At 39.5% G+C, this 18,698-nt stretch overlaps 1 protein-coding gene and 1 long non-coding RNA gene across 10 annotated transcripts in view; one reads left to right on the top strand and one right to left on the bottom strand.

Moving 5' to 3' along the window:
* HEATR5A (HEAT repeat containing 5A) overlaps positions 1-3,370 on the top strand; it is a 118,044-nt gene extending 114,674 nt beyond the window's left edge. For all 7 annotated transcript variants that reach the window (XM_053889326.1, XM_053889328.1, XM_053889327.1 and 4 more), the window contains 2 exons: positions 1,364-1,577; positions 1,898-3,370. In XM_053889326.1, coding sequence (XP_053745301.1) covers positions 1,364-1,577; positions 1,898-2,205 — 522 coding nt within the window. In that variant the 3' untranslated portion in view covers positions 2,206-3,370. The remainder of the gene's footprint in view (positions 1-1,363; positions 1,578-1,897) is intronic.
* Positions 1-18,698, bottom strand: part of LOC128772999 (uncharacterized) — a 74,805-nt gene that overhangs the window by 2,822 nt on the left and 53,285 nt on the right. For all 3 annotated transcript variants that reach the window (XR_008417167.1, XR_008417168.1, XR_008417166.1), the window contains 2 exons: positions 7,639-7,798; positions 1,874-2,161 (listed from right to left, as the gene is read on the bottom strand). This is a non-coding gene — a long non-coding RNA (uncharacterized LOC128772999). The remainder of the gene's footprint in view (positions 1-1,873; positions 2,162-7,638; positions 7,799-18,698) is intronic.

The following is an 18,698-nucleotide window of genomic DNA, read 5'->3' as shown; positions in this document are numbered from 1 at the left end:
TGCGGACTGGCCAGTAGAAGCCCTTGCGTGCACCACCAGCAATTCCCAGTGTGGAAATGAGGGCTGGGGAAGGAGCGGAACCAGAAGACCCCAACAAATGGTGACTGCAGACTGAACCACCAGTCCAACCTGTGTTTCTCCTTGTCCCTGAAACCTTCAGAAGTTTCCTTGGCACCACATTGCCCCAAATCTGTCAAGAAACAAAATTCAACTCAGTAAATTTTTTCAAATGTTTATTTATTTTTGGGAGAGAGCATGAGCAGGGGAGGTACAGAAAAAGAGGGGGACAGAGGATGCGAAGCGGGCACCACACAGAGAACAGAGAGCCCAGTGTGGGGCTCGAACCCACAAACTGTGAGATGATGACCTGAGCCAAAGTCGGATGGTTAACTGAGCCACCCAGGTGCCCCTCAGTTGAGTAAATTTTAAAGATCTTACTGGCTTTATTCAACGATTCATGAAATGAATCCAAATTGAAAAGAGCTTTGAAGAGCTGGACAAAATCAAAGATTTCTAGACAGAATGGGGAGGGATGAGGAAGTTAATAGCAAAGAGTGGATTGTTTTAGGCAAAGCCACCTTCCTTGGGTGAGGGCGATATCCGGGGTCTGTCAGGCAGTTTACTTCACTAGTGCTGACCAGGTAATTATGGATTGACTGGTTTAAGATTCCAATACTGGGGGAGGTTGAAACTATAATTAAGTTAGGCACTGAGTCTTGGTTTGGTGACATGGGACTTCTCCCAGGTGACTCCGTTTTGGGCCTGTTGTCCCACTTATAATACCTGTTAGCACTTGGACTTCCAAAATTAAAGATAAATTAAGAAATAAATTTTGGGGCAACTGGGTGGCTCAGTCGGTGAGCATCCAACTTCGGCTCAGGTCATCATCTCGCGGTTCGTGAGTTCGAGCCCCGTGTCAGGCTCTGTGCTGACAGCTCAGAGCCTAGAGCCTGCTTTGGATTTTGTGTCTCCCTCTCGCTCTACTCCTCCCCCACTCACACTCTGTCTCTCTCTCAAAAATAAACCAACATTAAAAAAATAATTAAAAAAAAAAAGAAATTTCAATGGGAGTGCCTGATTTCGACTCAGGCTCTGCACTGACAGCACAGGGCCTGCTTGGGATTCTCTCTCCCTCCCTCTCTGCCTCTCCCCCACTCATCTGCATGGGCTCTTTCGCCTCTCAAAATAAATACATAAACTTAACAAGAAATTTAAACACCTTTTTTAAGAGATTTATCTAAAAAAGTTTTTAATTCACAGTTTTTAATTCTCTTTTTATAAAAATTACATTACAATCTGCATGTTAATATAAACGTAAATTTATATTTACAGTTTATATTATTTTTGTCTCTTCCCTGATTAGGTACAAATCAAGACCTATCAGCTCCTACTTTCTATTTTCCAATATCCAAATCCAGCTGTTTCCTACCCATATATTTACTCTTTAGTATCCTCAATTGTGGAAAAATTGCAAGAAATAGACCAGAGAAAGCCAGAAGACACTACTGAGCTTCAGATCTTTCAAGAAGGCATAAAGGTCTTGGAAGCACTTGTAGCCATTGCTGAAGAACAGCACCGTAAGTGTCATCACTAAATTCATACTAAATAAAAACCTGTCCCAAATCAGAAACTTAATGTTATTTTAAATGTAAAACATTCCGTTGGTCACTTAACATTATTTTTCCACATTAAAGGTCAGTGGTTAATTCCCAGTATTGATATTATTGACCCAGTATTGATATTATTGAGTGTTAATTTGAGAGATTAGAAGGATTTTTCTTCCCCCTTCAGTGGGGAAAAACGTATACAGATCAACAGATCAAGTGAGTTTACAACTTTGTATAACAAACATTTACACCCTTCAACCCAGAACTTATATCATTTATTTACTTGCCAGGTTCTCAGCTGGTGGCCTGTCTTCTGCCCATCCTCATTTCCTTCCTTTTGGATGATAATACTCTGGGATCGGCAACTTCCATAATGAAAAGTTTACATGACTTTGCTTTGCAACATCTCATGCAGATTGGGCCTCAGTATTCTTCAGTTTTTAAAAATGTAATGGCTTCTTCTCCAGCCCTGAAAGCCCGCCTTGAGGCTGCTATCAAGGGCAATCAGGAAAGTGTCAAAGTCAAGATACCAACATCTAAACATACCAAGAACCCTGGAAAGAATGCAAGCATCCAATTAAAGACCAATTTCCTCTGATTTTTTTTTTTTTGTTTTAATAGTAAACACCTTAATAAAATAGTTGATTACTTCTCTTTGGGGACAAAAGTGACATTTTAGACACAAGTGCACTTGGAGGTCTGGTTGATTGTCTTAAATAGCTGTGACTTTTCAAAGTAATGTCAAACTTAACATTTTTTGTGGGTTTTTTGTTTTTCAGTTTAGTAAAACCACAGAGCTCTCACCAGGAATTTCAAGAAAGTGCTAAAAAATTGAACGTACTAAACAGCCCACTGCTTTAAAAATGAGTTGGTTTTCTTCTGACAGTCCATACACATTATGGTATACTTAATATTTTGACAGATACAGATTAGACTCTAGTATAAATTATCTGCATTTATAGTATATCCCAATTGCTGATTGAAAATTCTGCCTTACTCAGTAATTATATTAAACTTTCTTGAATTTCTCAAACAACATAAATGATTGGAAAACTATTTAGGAAACTTGGTTTAGAATTATACAATATGTAGTAGTACAAGTTAACTACAGCCCTACAGTGTAACTTAAGATCTGGTGTCTATAAATATCATGGCTTTTCATCACCTTTTGGTTTGGCTTATATTGGGTTCAAGAAATGGAAATTTTACTTAATAGGAGGCATCTCCACTTAATTTCTCAGAGGATTTTCTGTTGCCTCTCTTCCTGACAATTTTGTTCATTTTCATTTATGACAGACATTCATATCAATGAGTTTAATATAGATTCACATCTATATTTAGGTCAACTATGGGTTTATGTAAAACAACAAATTTAGATCATCAACAAATGCAAGTATGTTTTTTTATGAAACATATTTTAATATAGAAAAAAAACCTAATGATAGAGTCATATTGGTTGAAAAAATATTTTTTAACTCTTGATGATCATTGACTCTCCTTCCACTTCAGTGTTATATGTATGAATCAAGCACTATGTCACAACATAGCATTTCCCTGTTAAAAGTTACAAACTGGAGTGATAGGGGCATGTTCAGAATTGAGAAAAAATACTTTGAGTCAAGAAAGAACAATGTGATGTACTCTATTTTATTATGTTTGTATATAAATACTCTTGTAAATTGTTCAGAATGAAAACACTTGACAAAATCTAACACTACAATCAGTTTTTTAATTTACATAAATAAAGCTAATTTTCTTTATCATTCTTGTATTTGAGATTATTTTGCCTACAAAAGATGACTGATTCATCTCACAGATTCCAGAAAATCAATTCTCTGGAGCAAATAATATACCTTCTCTGAAACTTGATATTTTTATTAGAGGAGCCCTTTCTTTGAAGCATTCTTAGCAATGGTTTGGATTCTCTATCTTCCTAATTGTGCAAATTTGAGTATACACTTACTCTTTCCTTCACCTGAATGCCCTTCTCTCTGTTGTATCTGGCAGATTCCCATTCCTTCTAGGCTTGGTTTAAATGCCACTTCCCCTTGTTAACTATCCTTAACACTTCTTACCCCCCTCTTACACCAAGCAGATTTAACGGCTTCCTCGCCTGTGTTCCTGTAATATTTTACATGTTCTTCTGTGCATGGAACATCGCATTGCATTTTAATATCTCCCTTTTAGACCACCTTCTCAAGGGAGGAATTGTGTTTTGTAATTGCCTTTGTGGCATCAAGTAGATACTTAATCACTGTTGAACTGTACTGATACAAGATGGATTTCAGCTCAGAAATCTACTTCTTTGTCAAGGCAAATGCTAGACTGGGTTGTTCTCAGGATACAACTCACTAATTTGATTTTTGAGTTCTTTTGTCTGTTTCATTTAGTTCTTTTTTTTTTTTTTAATGTTTACTTATTTAGAGAAAGAGAGCATGAGTGAGGAAGGGGCAGAGAGAGAGGGAGACAGGATCTTAAGCAGAGCACAGAGCCTGATGCAGAGCTCAGACTCAGAAACTGTGACATCATGACCTGAGCCAAAGTGGGATGGTTAATCAACTGAGCCACCCTGGCATCCCATTTAGTTTGTTCTTAAACATTAAGATTTCCTAGCAGTACCTATCAAAATAACACCACCATTCTTCATAGAGCTAGAACAAACAATTCTAAATTTTGTATGGAACCACAAAAGATGCAGAATAGCCAAAGTAATGTTGAAAAAGAAAACCAGGGGTGCCTGGGTGGTGCAGTTGGTTGAGCATCTGACTTCGGCTCAGGTCATGATCTCACTGCTCGTGAGTTCAAGACCCGCGTCGGGCTCTGTGCTGACAGTTCAGAGCCTGGAGCCTGCTTCCGATTCTGTGTCTCCCTCTCTCTCTGCTCCTCCTATGCTCATTCTTTGTCTCTCTGTGTCTCTCAATAATAAATAAATGTTTAAAAAAAGAAAAAGAAAACCAAAGCTGGAGGTATCACAATTCTGGACTTAAAGCTATACTACAAAGCTGTAATCATCAAGACAGTATGGTACTGGCACAAGAACAGACACTCAGATCAATGGAACAGAATAGAGAACCCAGTAATGGACCCACAAATGTATGGCCAACTAATCTTTGACCAAAGAAGGAAAGAATATCCAATGGAATAAAGACAGTCTCTTCAGCAAATGTGCTGGGAAAACTGGGCAATGATATGCAGAAGAATGAGCCTGGACTACTTTCTTATACCATTTACAAAAATAAACTCAAAATGGATGAAAGACCTAAATGTAAGGCAGGAAGCCATCAAAATTCTACAGGATAAAACAGGCAACAACCTCTCTGACTTTGGCCATAGCAACTACTTTCCACATACGATGCCAGAGGCAAGGGAAACAAAAGCAAAAATGAACTATTAGGACCTCATCAAGATAAAAAATCTTCTGCACAGCAAAGAAAACAATCAACAAAACTAAAAGGCAACCAACTGAATAGGAGAAGATATTCACAAGTGATCTATCGGATAAAGGGCTAGTATCCAAAATCTATAAAGAACTTAGCAAACTCAACACTCACAAAACAATCCAGTGAAGAAATGGGCAAAACATGAATGGACTGCTCAACGTCACTCATCATCAGGGAAATACAAATACAAATCAAAACCACGTTGAAATACCGCCTCACACCTGGCAGAAGGGCTAAAATTAACACCACAGGAAACAACAGATGTTGGCAAAGATGCACAAAAAAGGGAACCCTTTTACACTACTGGTGGGAATGCAGACTACTGTAGCCACTCTGGAGAAAGGTATGGAGGTTCCTCAAAAAATCAAAAACAGAGCTACCTTACAACCCAGGAATTGCACTACTAGGTATTTATCCAAAGAGTACAAAAATGCTGATTCAAAGGGGCACATGCACCCCAATGTTTTTAGCAGCACTTTCAACAATAGCCAAATTATGGAAAGAGCCCAAATGTCCATTGACAAATGGATAAAGAAGATGTGGTGTGTGTATACACACACACACACACACACAATGGAATATTATTTGTGATCAAAAAGGATGAAATCTTGCCATTTGCAAAAAGGTGGATGGAACTAGAATGTATCATGCTAAGTGAAATAAGTCACTACTAGAAAGACAAATATGATTTCACATGTGGAATTAAAGAAACAAAATTGATGACCATAGGGGAAGGGAAGGAAAAGTAAGATAAATACAGAGAGGGAGGCAAACCATAAGAGGCTCTTAAATACAAGAATAAACTGAGGGTTCCTGGAGGGGTTGTGGGTGGGGGTTAGGCGATAGGCCTTAAGGAGGACACTTGGGATGAGCACTGGGTGTTAAATATAAGTGATGAATCATTAAATTCTACTCCTGAAACCATTACTACACTCTGTTAACTAACTTGGATTTAATAAAAGCACTGTGAACCTATGCTCCCCCAGAAATACTAAGACTTCTACTTATCATTTAATGATATAGTTTTCTGAATTGTTTGGGTAAAGGTGTTACATGAATATCAGTAGTTATGAAAATATATGTCAAGTATCATGGAATTAGGAACTTTGATTTAGGCACTATTCTATAGGTTTTTTTTTTTTTTTTTAATGTAACACCTTGTTAATACAACACTGAATATATCCTTAGTGTATCCTTAGTGATAAGGAAATTAAGGCTTCACACCTGGGATTTGAACCCATCTTTTGGATCCAAGGTCCATGCTGGAGACAAAACAAGTGCTCTGGCAGTCAAAGGGTAGCTTTTCTCTTTTCAAGGGCTCCACATTCCCTCAGCCTTCCTCACTCCTTGCTGAAGGTGTTTGCAGGTGTATTTCTCTAAGTTGCGACCAGAAGCTTTCTAGTCAATAGGAAAACGTTTTGTTTTTTAATTGTGTCCTCCACAGTTTGCATGGGAACAGTTTATATGATTAGATATTGACGTAAGTTTTGATTTGTTTAAAGGTGAATAGTTTAATCTGAAAAATACATAAAAAATTGTTTATTTCTGTTTTTATTTTAAAAAGTCTCCAGTTGTGATAAAGTAGTTAGCTTAGTAACTCTTCATAATGAAATATATTGATTAGTAACTTGGCTGAATCAAAGTGGTATATTTGTCTTGAGCTTTTATTTTTCTAAGAGAAGAAATAGAGCTAAATTTACCAGTGGAATCCAGTTCTATTTAAGCCACTGTTTCCAAGCTTATCATGGAAAGACTAAGAAAATAACATTGGATTTCTGTTAATAGAGCATTGAAGTAAAATATTACTTCTCTAAGAGAGAACTTCAACATCAACCTTAAAGGGAACATTATGGCACTTATATCAATACAGTAAGTCCTGTAAGTGTTATAAGCATAGGAGTGCCTAGCTGTTTCAGTTGGAAGAGCATGTGACTCTTGATCTCGGGATCGTGAGTCCAAGCCCCACATTGGGTGTAGGGTACTTAAATAAAAAAATAAACATGGGGCGCCTGGGTGGCTCAGTCAGTTAAGCATCCGACTTCAGCTCAGGTCATGATCTCACAGTTTGTGGGTTGGAATCCCTGCATCCCGTGTCACACTCTCGGCTGATAGCTCAGAGCCTGGAGCCTGCTTCAGATTCTGTGTCTCCCTCTCTCTCTGCCCCTCCCTACTCGTTCTCTCGTTCTCTCTCTCTCTCTCTCTCCCCCCTCCCTCCCTGTCTCTCAAAAGTAAACATTTAAATAAATAAATAAACTTAAATAATTATAAACATAGTGATATGGGAGCCCAGAGAAGAAAAACAAGGCTTATAGGATGGACTTCATGGAAGTCCGTGGAATATCGTAAGATACAGGCTTAGAGAATAGTACTTACTTGATGGAATAAATGCAAAACCCAGCAGTTCTTTGTAACATTAATTTTGAGGAGAATTCCCTCTATGCCATATTCTACAGATTTGCCTTTGTCTTTTTATTACTAGTTTGCATTAAGAGGGAAGAAATTTCAACCCTCAAACTGATAAACTATGATGATGTTAATACACAACTGACAACATGTGAAAGAAATACTCTACTCAAAACAAAACAAAAAACCTGGGGCGCCTGGGTGGCTGTTGGTTAAGCGTCCAACTCTTGATTTTGGCTCAGGTCATGATGTCATGGTTCGTGAGTTGGAGCTCCACATCAGACTCCACGCTGGCAGTGCAGGACCTGCTTGAGATTCTCTTTGTCTCCCCCTCTCTCTGCCTCTCCCCTGCTCAAAATAAGTAAATAAACACTCAAAATAAGTAAATAAACTTTTTTTTTAAAAAAACTATAAAACCTATAAAGTTAAAATGTTGGATCATTTCTGGAAGTTTAATGATTGCATTAAAGCAAACAACACTAAAACGTCGACAGCCTGCCTGTATGTATCTTCCCAGAGTCCACTGACATTTATAACTGTAGGGCCAAGGTAATTACATATATTGCATTTTCTCTATCAGTTGAATATACTTTCTTTACAAATAATTGTTAGCCCTTGCAATGCCTCAATTGATCAGGAGAGTTTTACCTCCATGTTTGCTAGAAATAACACTCTCCCAACTCCCTGCTGACGGTGATCATCCACTAGTTAATTAATTGTCCTGTGTTGACTTTCTTGTTTACTCATCTATTTAACTGATGCAGGCCTGTGCTTTTAGCTTTGAGGAAATGGGGAATTTGGGGCTGTTTTGGTTATATCCAGTACAGAACACAAACACAATCCCAGCTTCTGTATATTCAGAGGAGCTAGATTCCTTTCATTGCATTTCTGTTTGGGTAGGACTCCTGCTGGCTTTCCTCTTTGGATCTCTATAAAATGATGATTCCACGGGCTATTGGGGGAAAAGTCTTGTTACTTGGTAGCCATTCTTCGTACGCACTCACATATCATTCTTTAACTAGTGTATTCTAAAAAACCTTTTTTTTTTTAAAGAATTCTAACTATATTTTTTAAGAAAATAGGTCATTACTGCCAGTGAAAAACGAATAATGTTGACAGTGTTTTGCTTGATGGAATCAAAATTTAATCATTTTTTTCCTGAAAAAATATCTACAGGCAAGAATAATTGATGAATGAATATATACATGCCCAACACATATCAGAAGTAATGGATTGCTTTATGAAATAAAATATTCCAAGAAGGAACAAAAATGATATTTTTAAAAGCAATTTAAAGTATGTAAGAGCAATTTTGTTAGTGCTATTATTGAAGATAATGCACGTGGCCTCAGAAAAAGAATGTGCATATGCAGCCGAAACTGAGGCTCTCTACTACACAATGAGGCCTAAAAACCCTAGTATTTCTGTTGGTTACTTGTTTCCCATTTTAACAAAGCTGTGCACTTTTTATGTTATAATGAAATGCTGGGAAATTGCTCACCACTCCCTGAATTTCCAGGGTGATTGGTCTTCCCATACCTTTCCTCCCTTGTGTCAGGCAATTCCTAGAAACACATCTTCTAAACCATTTTTTCAACACAAACATATCTTAAAAATAGATTTTCTAAGTTATGGAAATGCTTTTGTTTCAGCAGTCAACAGGCCTATGTCCACATCAAATGAGAAGTGGTTAGACAATGTACTTCCTATTCTCCAGTCAGGGGTCTTCTCCAGTCAGGGTACTCTGCCATTTGCTACATTCTTCACTGCAGATGCTTTTTCTTTTCAGTAATGTGACCATTCTCATGTCTTAATGTTGTATTAAAAATTTTGTAGAATTGTCTATGATACAAATATGTTTCCTTAGTTGTTTGATTAATGTTCTTAATATGTACTGGAACTTCCAGAAATCACCCTAGAATCTGTCTCTGAGCACACACATGCCTAACCCATTTGGAACAGTTTGGACTATTTTTAAAGGTTGGAGGGGCACCTGGGTGGCTCAGTTGGTTAAGTGTCCAACTTCAGCTCAGATCATGACCTCGTGGTTTGTGAGTTCGAGCCGCACATCGGGCTCTGCCTACTTGGGATTCTCTCTCTCCCTCTCTCTCTGACTCTCCCTGGCTTGTGCTTGCTCTCTCTCTCTCTCTCCCCGCCACTCCTCTCTCTCAAAAATAAATACATAAACATTAAAAAAAAAAAAAAAAAAAAAGACTGGAGTTTCCATACTCTTCCTTAAAAACCTATCTAGCATATCTCATTATTTTAGTTTCATAATCATTTTCTGCAATCATTTTAAAGTGCCTGTCAATGGTTTCTTAGCTATGTCACCTAAAGCACAAGTTAAAAAGTAGGTGGGTAGGACTTAATCAAAATTAAACACTTTTATGTTTCAAAGGACACCATCAAGAAAGTGAAAAGACAATCTACAGAATGGGAGAGAAAGCTTTCCAAATCATATATCTAACAAGAGTCTAGTATCCAGAATATATAAAGAACTCTTAAAACTCAATAATGAAAAGACAATTTAAAATTGGGCAAAGGATGTGAATAGGCCTTTCTCCAAAAGAAGATATACAAATGGCTAATATACACATGAAAAGATGTGCAACATCATTAGTCATTAGGGAAATGCAAAGACCCAAAGAGATAGTACTTATATCCACTGGGATGGCTATGATCAAAAAGAAAATAACAAGTGCTGAAATTAGAACCTCTGTACATTACTGGTGAGAATTAGTAGAGTTGTTTTGGACAACATTTGGCTCATTTCTCAAAAAGATCCAGCAATTCCACTCCTGGGTATGAAAAAAATTAAAAACAGTCACACAGGGGCAACTGGCTGGCTCAGGAGTGTGCCATGTGCCACTCTTAGTCTCAGAGTTGTGAGCTCAAGCCCCACATTGGGTGTGGAGCCTACTCAAAAAATAAAAAACTAAAAATTAAAAACACACAAAAAATGTACATGAATATTTATAGCGGAATTATTGACAATAGCCAAAAAGTGGGAACAACCCAAGTGTCCATCAACTGATGAATATAGAAACTGAATATAGAATATAGAAATATAGAATAGAGAATATAGAAATATAGAGAATATAGAAATATAGAATATAGAAACTGAATATAGAAAATGTGTATGTATATATGTATAGTCATACAATTGAATATTATTCAGCCATAAAAAGGAATGAAGTACTTATACATGTTACAATATAGATGATTCATTATATGATTGCATTTATATGAAAAGTCCATTTACATGAAATGCCTATAAATAGGCAATTCTGTATTGTCAGAAAGTAGATTAGTGGTTGTCAGGAGTTAGGGAAGGGTGAGAGGGGAGGAATGCTAATGGGTTGAAGAATGAAGAAAATAGTCTGGAATTAGTGATATTGGCTCCACAACCTTTTGAATACAATAAAAACCACAGAATAGCACACTTTAAAAGGGTGTATTGGGCTGTTTGGGTGGCTCACTCGGTTGAGTGTCCGACTCTTGATTTTGGCTCAGGTCATGATCCCAGGGTCATGGGATTGAGCCCCACATTGGCGGTGGGGGGCCTGCTTAAGATTCTCTCTTGGGTCACCTGAGTGGCTCAGTCAATTAAGCATCCAACTCTTGATTTGGGCTCAATCATGATCTCAAGGTTCATGAGTTTGAGCCGAGTCGGCCTCCATGCTGACAGTGTGGAGCCTGCTTAGGATTCTCTCTCTCTCTCCCTCTCTACTCCTATCCCACTCAGTGTCTTTCTCTCTCAAAAACAAATAAATTTTAGAACAAAACAAAAAAACAAAAAGATTCTCTCTCTCCCTCTGCCCCTCTTATCTGCTCGTGTTCTCTTTCTCAAAAAAACAAAAATAAATCTCTATTTTAAAAAAGATATATTTTATGGCACAAATTTGTTAGGGGTTGAATTGTGTCATGCAAAAGATGCTAAAGTCCTAACATAGTACCTCAGAATGTGACCTTATTTGGAAATAGGGTCATTGCAAATGTGTATAGTTAAGATGATAGTTAATATCAGTCATATTAAGGTAGAGTGGCCCTTAATCCAATCACACTAGTGTTCTGGTAAGAACAGGAGAATGCTGTGTGAAGACAGAGACACATAGACACAGAGGGAAGATGGACATATGAAGACTGAGGCAGAGATGGGAGTTACCAGTTATGGAGACCAAGGAATGCTTGGCCCTACAAGAATCTGAAAGAAGAAAAGAAGGATCCTCCCCTAGAGGCTTTGGAGGAAGCATGGCCCTGCCAACAACTTGATTTTCAGTTTTAGCCTTCATAAGTGTGAGAGAGTAAGCTTCTGTTGTTTCCCTTCTTATCCATGGTGTCACTTTCCAAGGTTTCAGTTATGCAGGTCAACCGTGGTCCAGAAGCAGATGATCCTCCTGGTCATTAGACTGACAATATCCTGACACTGTGTCGCAACACCTACATCATTCACTTCCCTTTGTCTCATCACATAGGTGTTTTATCATCTCATGTCATCACAAGAAGGGGAAGTTCAGTACAATTATATATTTTGAGAGAGAGACCACATTCATATAATTTTTACTACAGTATATTGTTATAATTGTTCTGTTTTCTTATTAGTTACTCGTTAGTCTTTTACTGTGCCTAATTTATAAATTAACTTTATCATAAATATGCATGTATAGGAAAAACAATAGTATGTATATAAGATTTGGTACTACCTATGGTTTTAGGCATCCACCAGGAGTCTTGGAACTTATCTCCTGATATGGAGGAACTATTGTAGTGATAATTTGTCACAGCAGCCTTAGCAAATTCCTACAGATTTATTTCTCACGTTTCAAAACTGGAGTCAGTTGTAAAGAAGAGACCAGACTATACTTGGCACATAGTAGTTGCACAATATATAAAGTGAACATGGTTTATTTTGATGGGACGAAAGAGTACTGGGAATAGCACCTCACTTTGTGTAGGTCAATTTTATTGATAGACTATAATTCTTTATTGTTTAAAATCAGCAGACTGATTTTTTAGTTATCTAACTTAATAGTGCTATTTCAGTTCTCCAAACACATCAGATTCTGTGTTGCGTTTCTGCCTGTTGGCCCTGGTATACCCAACTGTGTGATTTTAGGAAAGCCACTTTACTGAGTTTTCACTCTTCTCATCTACAAAATGTTTTTTTCTCCTTCACATTTTAATAATGAGAATCAAATCAAAGTACATGTGAACACACTCAGAACCCCAAGTATAAAGCATTATTCTTCCAATACCATGGGACCCCAAAGTCTTCATTAAAATTACCTTCAGGCGGGGGCGCCTGGGTGGATCAGTCAGTTAAGCATTGACTCTCGGTTTGTTCTCAAGTCATGATTTCTGGATTCATGGGATTGAGCCCCGCTTCAGTCTCTGGACTGACTGCATGTGGAACCTGCTTAGGATTCTCTCTCTCTCCTCTCTCTGCCCCTCCCCATGTGCATGCATGCGCTCCCTCGCTCACTCTCTCTCTCTCTCTCTCTCTCTCAAATAAACTTAAAAAATTTTTTAATATAAATGACTGGATAAATGATAGAAAACAGAAAATCTCTCATGTTGAAGAATTCCAAATAATTTATGTTGTAGATATTCCAAACTTAAGGAGGTAAAACAACTCCCCATCTCTTAAGTATGGGTTGCACATAGTGATTTCCTTTCAAAGAAACAGGAAGGTAAAAAGAACAACTTTACACTGGAGAAACCTTATAACACTACTTAAGCCAGGCGATCCAGTTACATCAATAACAATAAGTTATGTTGATAGTGTGTACCTTTGATAGGCTATGATGAGAATGGCACTTTACCTCTCTGGTCTTCTTCCCCCAAACCCCTAGCACCAGTCTAATTATGAGAAAAACATCAGGTTTTATCAGACAAACCCAGACTGAAGGGCACTCTATAAAACACCTAGCCAGTACTCTCCCAAACTGTCAAGGTTATCAAAAACAAGAAAAGTCTGAAAAACTCCCAACCAAGAAAAGCCTACGGAGACATGACTGAATGTAATGTGACATTCTGGATGGGATCTTTGAACAGAAAAAGGGAATGAGGCAAAAACGAAGGAAATCCAAATAAAGTATGAACTTTTCTTAATAATAAAGTATCGATATTGATTCACTACTTGTGGCAAATGTGCCATACTAACGTACTATGTTAATAATCGGTGAAAACTGGGTGTGTGATGTATGGCAGCTCTGTTCTATCTTCACTACCTTTCTGTAAATCTATACAACTACTCTAATTCCATACATACTACTTTAAAAAGAAAAAGAAAGTCTGATTCAGAATGTCTGGGGTAAGGGCCAATAATTTGCATTTTTAACCAGCACTTTTTTCCCAGAAACACCATCCTTACTGACATCTGCTCCCAGCCTGGCCTTCATTCAGCCTGATGCAGGAGGCTCTGAGGCCACGTGACCACTGCCTGCAGTCAGTTTGCTGATTAACACTGTAACAGGTATTTGCAAAGTAGGTCAATTCAGTCTCTTGTTCACCTGTGTTTTTAGGTATTAGACTAGCACGTAACTCTGTCCCCGGTCACCAGCAGGAAAAGGTGTGGTGGAATAGAAGAGGAGGTGCCTGGCTTCCATTTTGAGAGTAACACCCATCTTAATGAGTGTCAAAACACCTTAGTCACTTCCATTTTGTTTACGCTGCTCAGTTTCCATGTACCACTTCCTTCCTGGTCTCCGTCCCAGATCAAAGAATTAAGTGCCAAGTGCTACCACACAAAAGGAGTTGGAGAAAATGGCCACGATCAATAACATTGTTCCTGGACCTTTGTTACCAGGAGTCATTTCCTCAGTCTTAATCCTCAGCTCATCACATTCCTAATGCTGTCTCCTTTTCTCTTACCCAGATAACACCAATGCCTCTTGCAGGTAAGAAGATTACTGAGTCAAATGAGCTACAGTAGAGTTTAGGCAAATTATCAAAAAGCTCCAGGTATAACAGCTGATGATCCCTAGTAACTTAAGCTACTTTATTAAAAACTCAGTATCGGGGGGAGAAAACTGGCAAGAACAGGGCAGATCTCAGACCTAGTAGGACAAAGAACACTGCTGGGAGGTAGGTTCTTTTCAAGTCCTTGGAAAACATACAACCATGAATGTCAGTTGATACAGTGTTTTCATCACATGGGCATTACCACATGGGTGTGTGTGTGTGTGTGTGTGTGTGTCCATGGCTACATTTCTTCCCTTATCAGAAGAATGATGACACTTTTCTTCCTACCATACTCTTCTCTCCGAGGACAGGGAAAGAGTACATCCTTCTCTTTGGTGCTTACCCTCAATGCTGTCTCTCTCTCTGTTCCCAGCTGCAGATAGTATTGCCCAGCCCACCGGCACACATGGGCCTCTTCATCTTTGCACAATCCTTGTGTTTTCTTAACACAAGCTCCCCTCCCCTTTGTTCATTCTGTTCTGTTCAGAGTCTAGAAATAGAGACCTGGTTTCACAATTGATTCATCATGACCCTGAGTGAGATCACTGCTAATTAAGAATTATCATGTCTGTTAAAAGCACTTCCTCTAAACTCAAAAAACAACCAACAGAAACATAAGCACCTATTGTGTGCAACGCACTGTGTGACTATAAGGAAGTACCAGCAAAGAAAGAGCACTGAATTCTAGCATGGTGGATCTGCCGCTGACTAATTTTGTTAGCTTGGGCAACAAGCTTCCTGGGCTGCAGTTTCTTCCCTGCAAAACAGTTGAGCCTAGTGTGACCACATATCCCAGTTTGCTTAGGAGTCCCAGTTTTAGCAATGAAAGTTCTGTGTCTCGGGAAACTTCTCGGTACCAGGTAAAACAGCATGGTTTGTGCCTGTCTTGGAAGGCTTTCTGAGATCTTTGTAATTCTGATACTTCTAGGTCTAAGCCTCAGAAATGCCGTCTGGGCCCTTTTGAGAGTGTGGGCACACAGGGAGGGTGGTGGCTATATGCAAAAAACTTGGAAGACTTCCTGCCTCCTGACCTATGACTCATGGGATGCTGCAGGGCATCATTCCTAACATCTCAGGGAAAAAGAGATCGGCTGAGAATGGTACACTCAGGCAAAAGATACTCTTGAGGTTCCTTCAGGCAAAAGATACTCTTGAGGTTCCCGGTGGGAAAGAATCGAAAACAATTGACTAATGAAAGGAATTTGTAGCACATGTTGAGGCTACCAGCATTCTTGCAATTGAGCCAATGACCTTTTAAGCTACATCCACAACTGACCAGCTCCTTGGCCATCATCCCAATGAAGGCTCCTTTCCCAGTTTAGACTGTATGCGATACTGGCTTGGCAGCGAGTCTTTCAGCCTTCTCTGATACAGATTTCTTCCAGCCTAAAATCACATGAAATCAACTTCCTAATAAAGGCTTTTAAAAAAAATTTTAAATAAAGGCTTTTTAAAAACAAACAAGAGCAAATGACTGCCCCTGCTGACATTGACAACTGATTCCGTTGTCTTTTTTTCATGACTTTTAAGAAAAGGATTCTTGGGTGACTTGAATCAAGAGGGAAGACAGGGGCACCTGGGTGGCTCAGTCGGTTGAGCCTCCGACTGAGGCTTGGGTCATGATCTCATGTTTGTGAGTTCAAGCCGCACATCGGACTCACTGCTGTCAGCGCAGAGCCCGCTTTGGATCCTCTGTACCCCTCTCTCTACCCCTCCCCTGCTTGCGATATCTCAAAAAAACAAAAAACACACATTAAAAAAAACAACAGAGGGAAGACAGCTGAACTCAGTCTTGAGTGGATTTACCACTCTGCAAGGGACAACAGAAGCGGCCAGCTGGCCCTGAGCTGACTCTGAAAAGAAATGCAACTTGCTGCAGATTCATATTTATTTTAAGCAAACTTCATAATCACCTTGTACGTTTTCTTTGTGCCTGACTTAATTTTGGCTTTTTGCTTATGATCAACTCCTATTTTGATCTCACCTCATAGAATAAATTTGGCCCAATTTCCTTCTCAGTTTTTCCTTCTTAAACAGCTGAATCCAAAACACAGCCACAACTAATTATTGAGTGGTAATAGAATGTTCATGGAGGAAGTCAACAGTGGTAAATTAACACAAACTAAGGAACCAAGTAACAAAATCAAGGAACTTCTCTCTCAGCAAATTAGGACAGCAGTTATGTAAAGTCTCTTTACCTAGCTTCCCAAAGATACAATAAACATCAAGTTAAACTGGTTCAATTAAACAGTAAAATCAGATTAAGCTGGTTTAAGAAGTATGTGTCCAACAGTAATATTTCCCCCTTCCTTTCCCCTTTCTGTTAGCTCTACTTTAGTAGATAGAATCTAAGACTATTAACAAAGGAAACTTACAGCCACAAGTTCGTGAGCTATTATCCAGAGATTAATTATGACTCAAAAGAAGATTCCTGTTTACACATAACCAAGATAGTAGTAAAGGGATCTAGCAGCATGAGTATCTACAGAAGATATTTTTGGTGATGCATGGTCAACATGGGTGAGACTGACCAAATAGGAAGGCTCTAGGCATGTGACTTTATTTTTTTATGGGCATTTTTAAATGTTTACTTACTTATTTTGAGAGAGAAAGAGAGAGCACACACACAAGTGGGGGAGGGGCAGAGAGACAGGAAGACAGAGGATCTAAAACGGGTTCTGCCTTGACAGCAGAGAGCCTGATATGGGGCTGGAACCCATGAACCACGAGATTATGACCCAGCCGGAGTCAGATAGTTAACCCACTGAGCCACCCAGGTGCCTCTCTAGGCATGTGACTTTGAATTCTTTCAGTTGAAAAATATCATATGTCACCTAATAGACTGTGAAGAAATTAAAAGATATTAGAATTTGGCAGGTGGCCAAAGTTCTCATGATTGGCAACAATGGGCCACCAGCCCTCTCCTCTGGCCTTTGAGTTTAACTCCTCATCTGTGGGGATGGGGGGAGGGAGGGGAAACTTTGACTTTCTTTAAGTCTTACCTGGGAAAGCATTTCTGACAAACAAAATCAGATGACACCAAAGCGGTCCAGTGGAAGCCTGATTCAGCCCCGAGTGTGTATCACAATTATCAACCACAAGGTCAGGTTTGTGCTATCCAGCCGGAGGTCAGTGCTGTCCTGCTCAGAAACCGTCCCCTGGCTCTTCCCCTCGGCCTCCTTCCCTCAGTGGCAGCGGCTTCTGCAGGACTGGCCAAGATTAAGTCTCCAGACCCCCTCGCACCAAGGAGGAGTTGCGTAAACAGCTGGAAGACCGAAGGTGGAGCTGTCCCAGCTGCGCCACCATGAAGTGGCAGCCTCTCCAAGATCCGAGTTGCTCACAAATAACATGGCCCATGTATTCGCTGTCACGAGCCAGACTCAGAAAAAGAACTTGGGAAATTCTACTAGGGGAAGAAGATCTGCGGCCCGGGAAGACAGGTGCCACGTGTGGCCTGATGAACAAGCACCAAGAGAACCTGGAGCCCATGAAGCAGGCACGGAAGGAGCAGCGGTAAGTGGTCAAGGCCTGAGCACCTCCATCACTAAAAAACAAACTGACAAAAAACCTCTAAGCCCCCACTGTGTGCTGGGCACAGTCATCTCAAAAGATGCACAAACTCTTCCCCATGTTTTTTACTTTCTTTTTTTAAGCTTATTTTGGGAGAGACATGGAGGGAGCACAAGTGGGGGAAGGGCAGGAAGAGAGGGGGAGAGAGAATCTAAAGCAGGCTCTGTGCTGACAGCAGAGAGCCTGATGTGGGGTTCAGAACTCGCGGAACTGCAAGATCATGCTCTGAGAGGAAGTCAGACCCTCAACCAACTGAGCCCCCCTGGGCGCCCCCACCCCCAACACATTTTTTTTCTTCCAAGATGGGGATTGTGGAGATGTGGCAAGTTCATGAGAAAGCTTTGTTTTTGTCAGGATTTTGTTTTTGTGTTTTTAATAGTAAAGTTACATATTTTAAACTGATCTCTGAGGGTGCCTGGCTGGCTCAGTCAGTAGAGGATGCTACTCTTGGTCTCAGGGTCCTGAGTTCAAACCCCACATTGGTTGTAAAGCTTACTTAAAAAAAAAAAAAAAAAAAAAAGGTCCTTGTAGGAGTTCTGTTTGTCACCTCATCCTCCTCCCCTGAAAGCAGTTGTTTCCTTAAGTCCTTCCTGTGGAGGTTAATTCGCACTCACTGGTTTGATCCTCCTACAAATTGAACGCAAATCTAAGGCACCATTCTGCAAAGAGGAGAAAAGGCTGGATTTGTGACCCATTAAGTTTTCCTACCCAGAAT

Source organism: Panthera pardus, unplaced genomic scaffold (genome assembly GCF_024362965.1).
Source record: "Panthera pardus isolate Hobbes unplaced genomic scaffold, ASM2436296v1 HiC_scaffold_24, whole genome shotgun sequence".
Lineage (NCBI taxonomy): Eukaryota > Metazoa > Chordata > Mammalia > Carnivora > Felidae > Panthera > Panthera pardus.
This window is presented reverse-complemented; position numbering and strand designations above follow the sequence as displayed.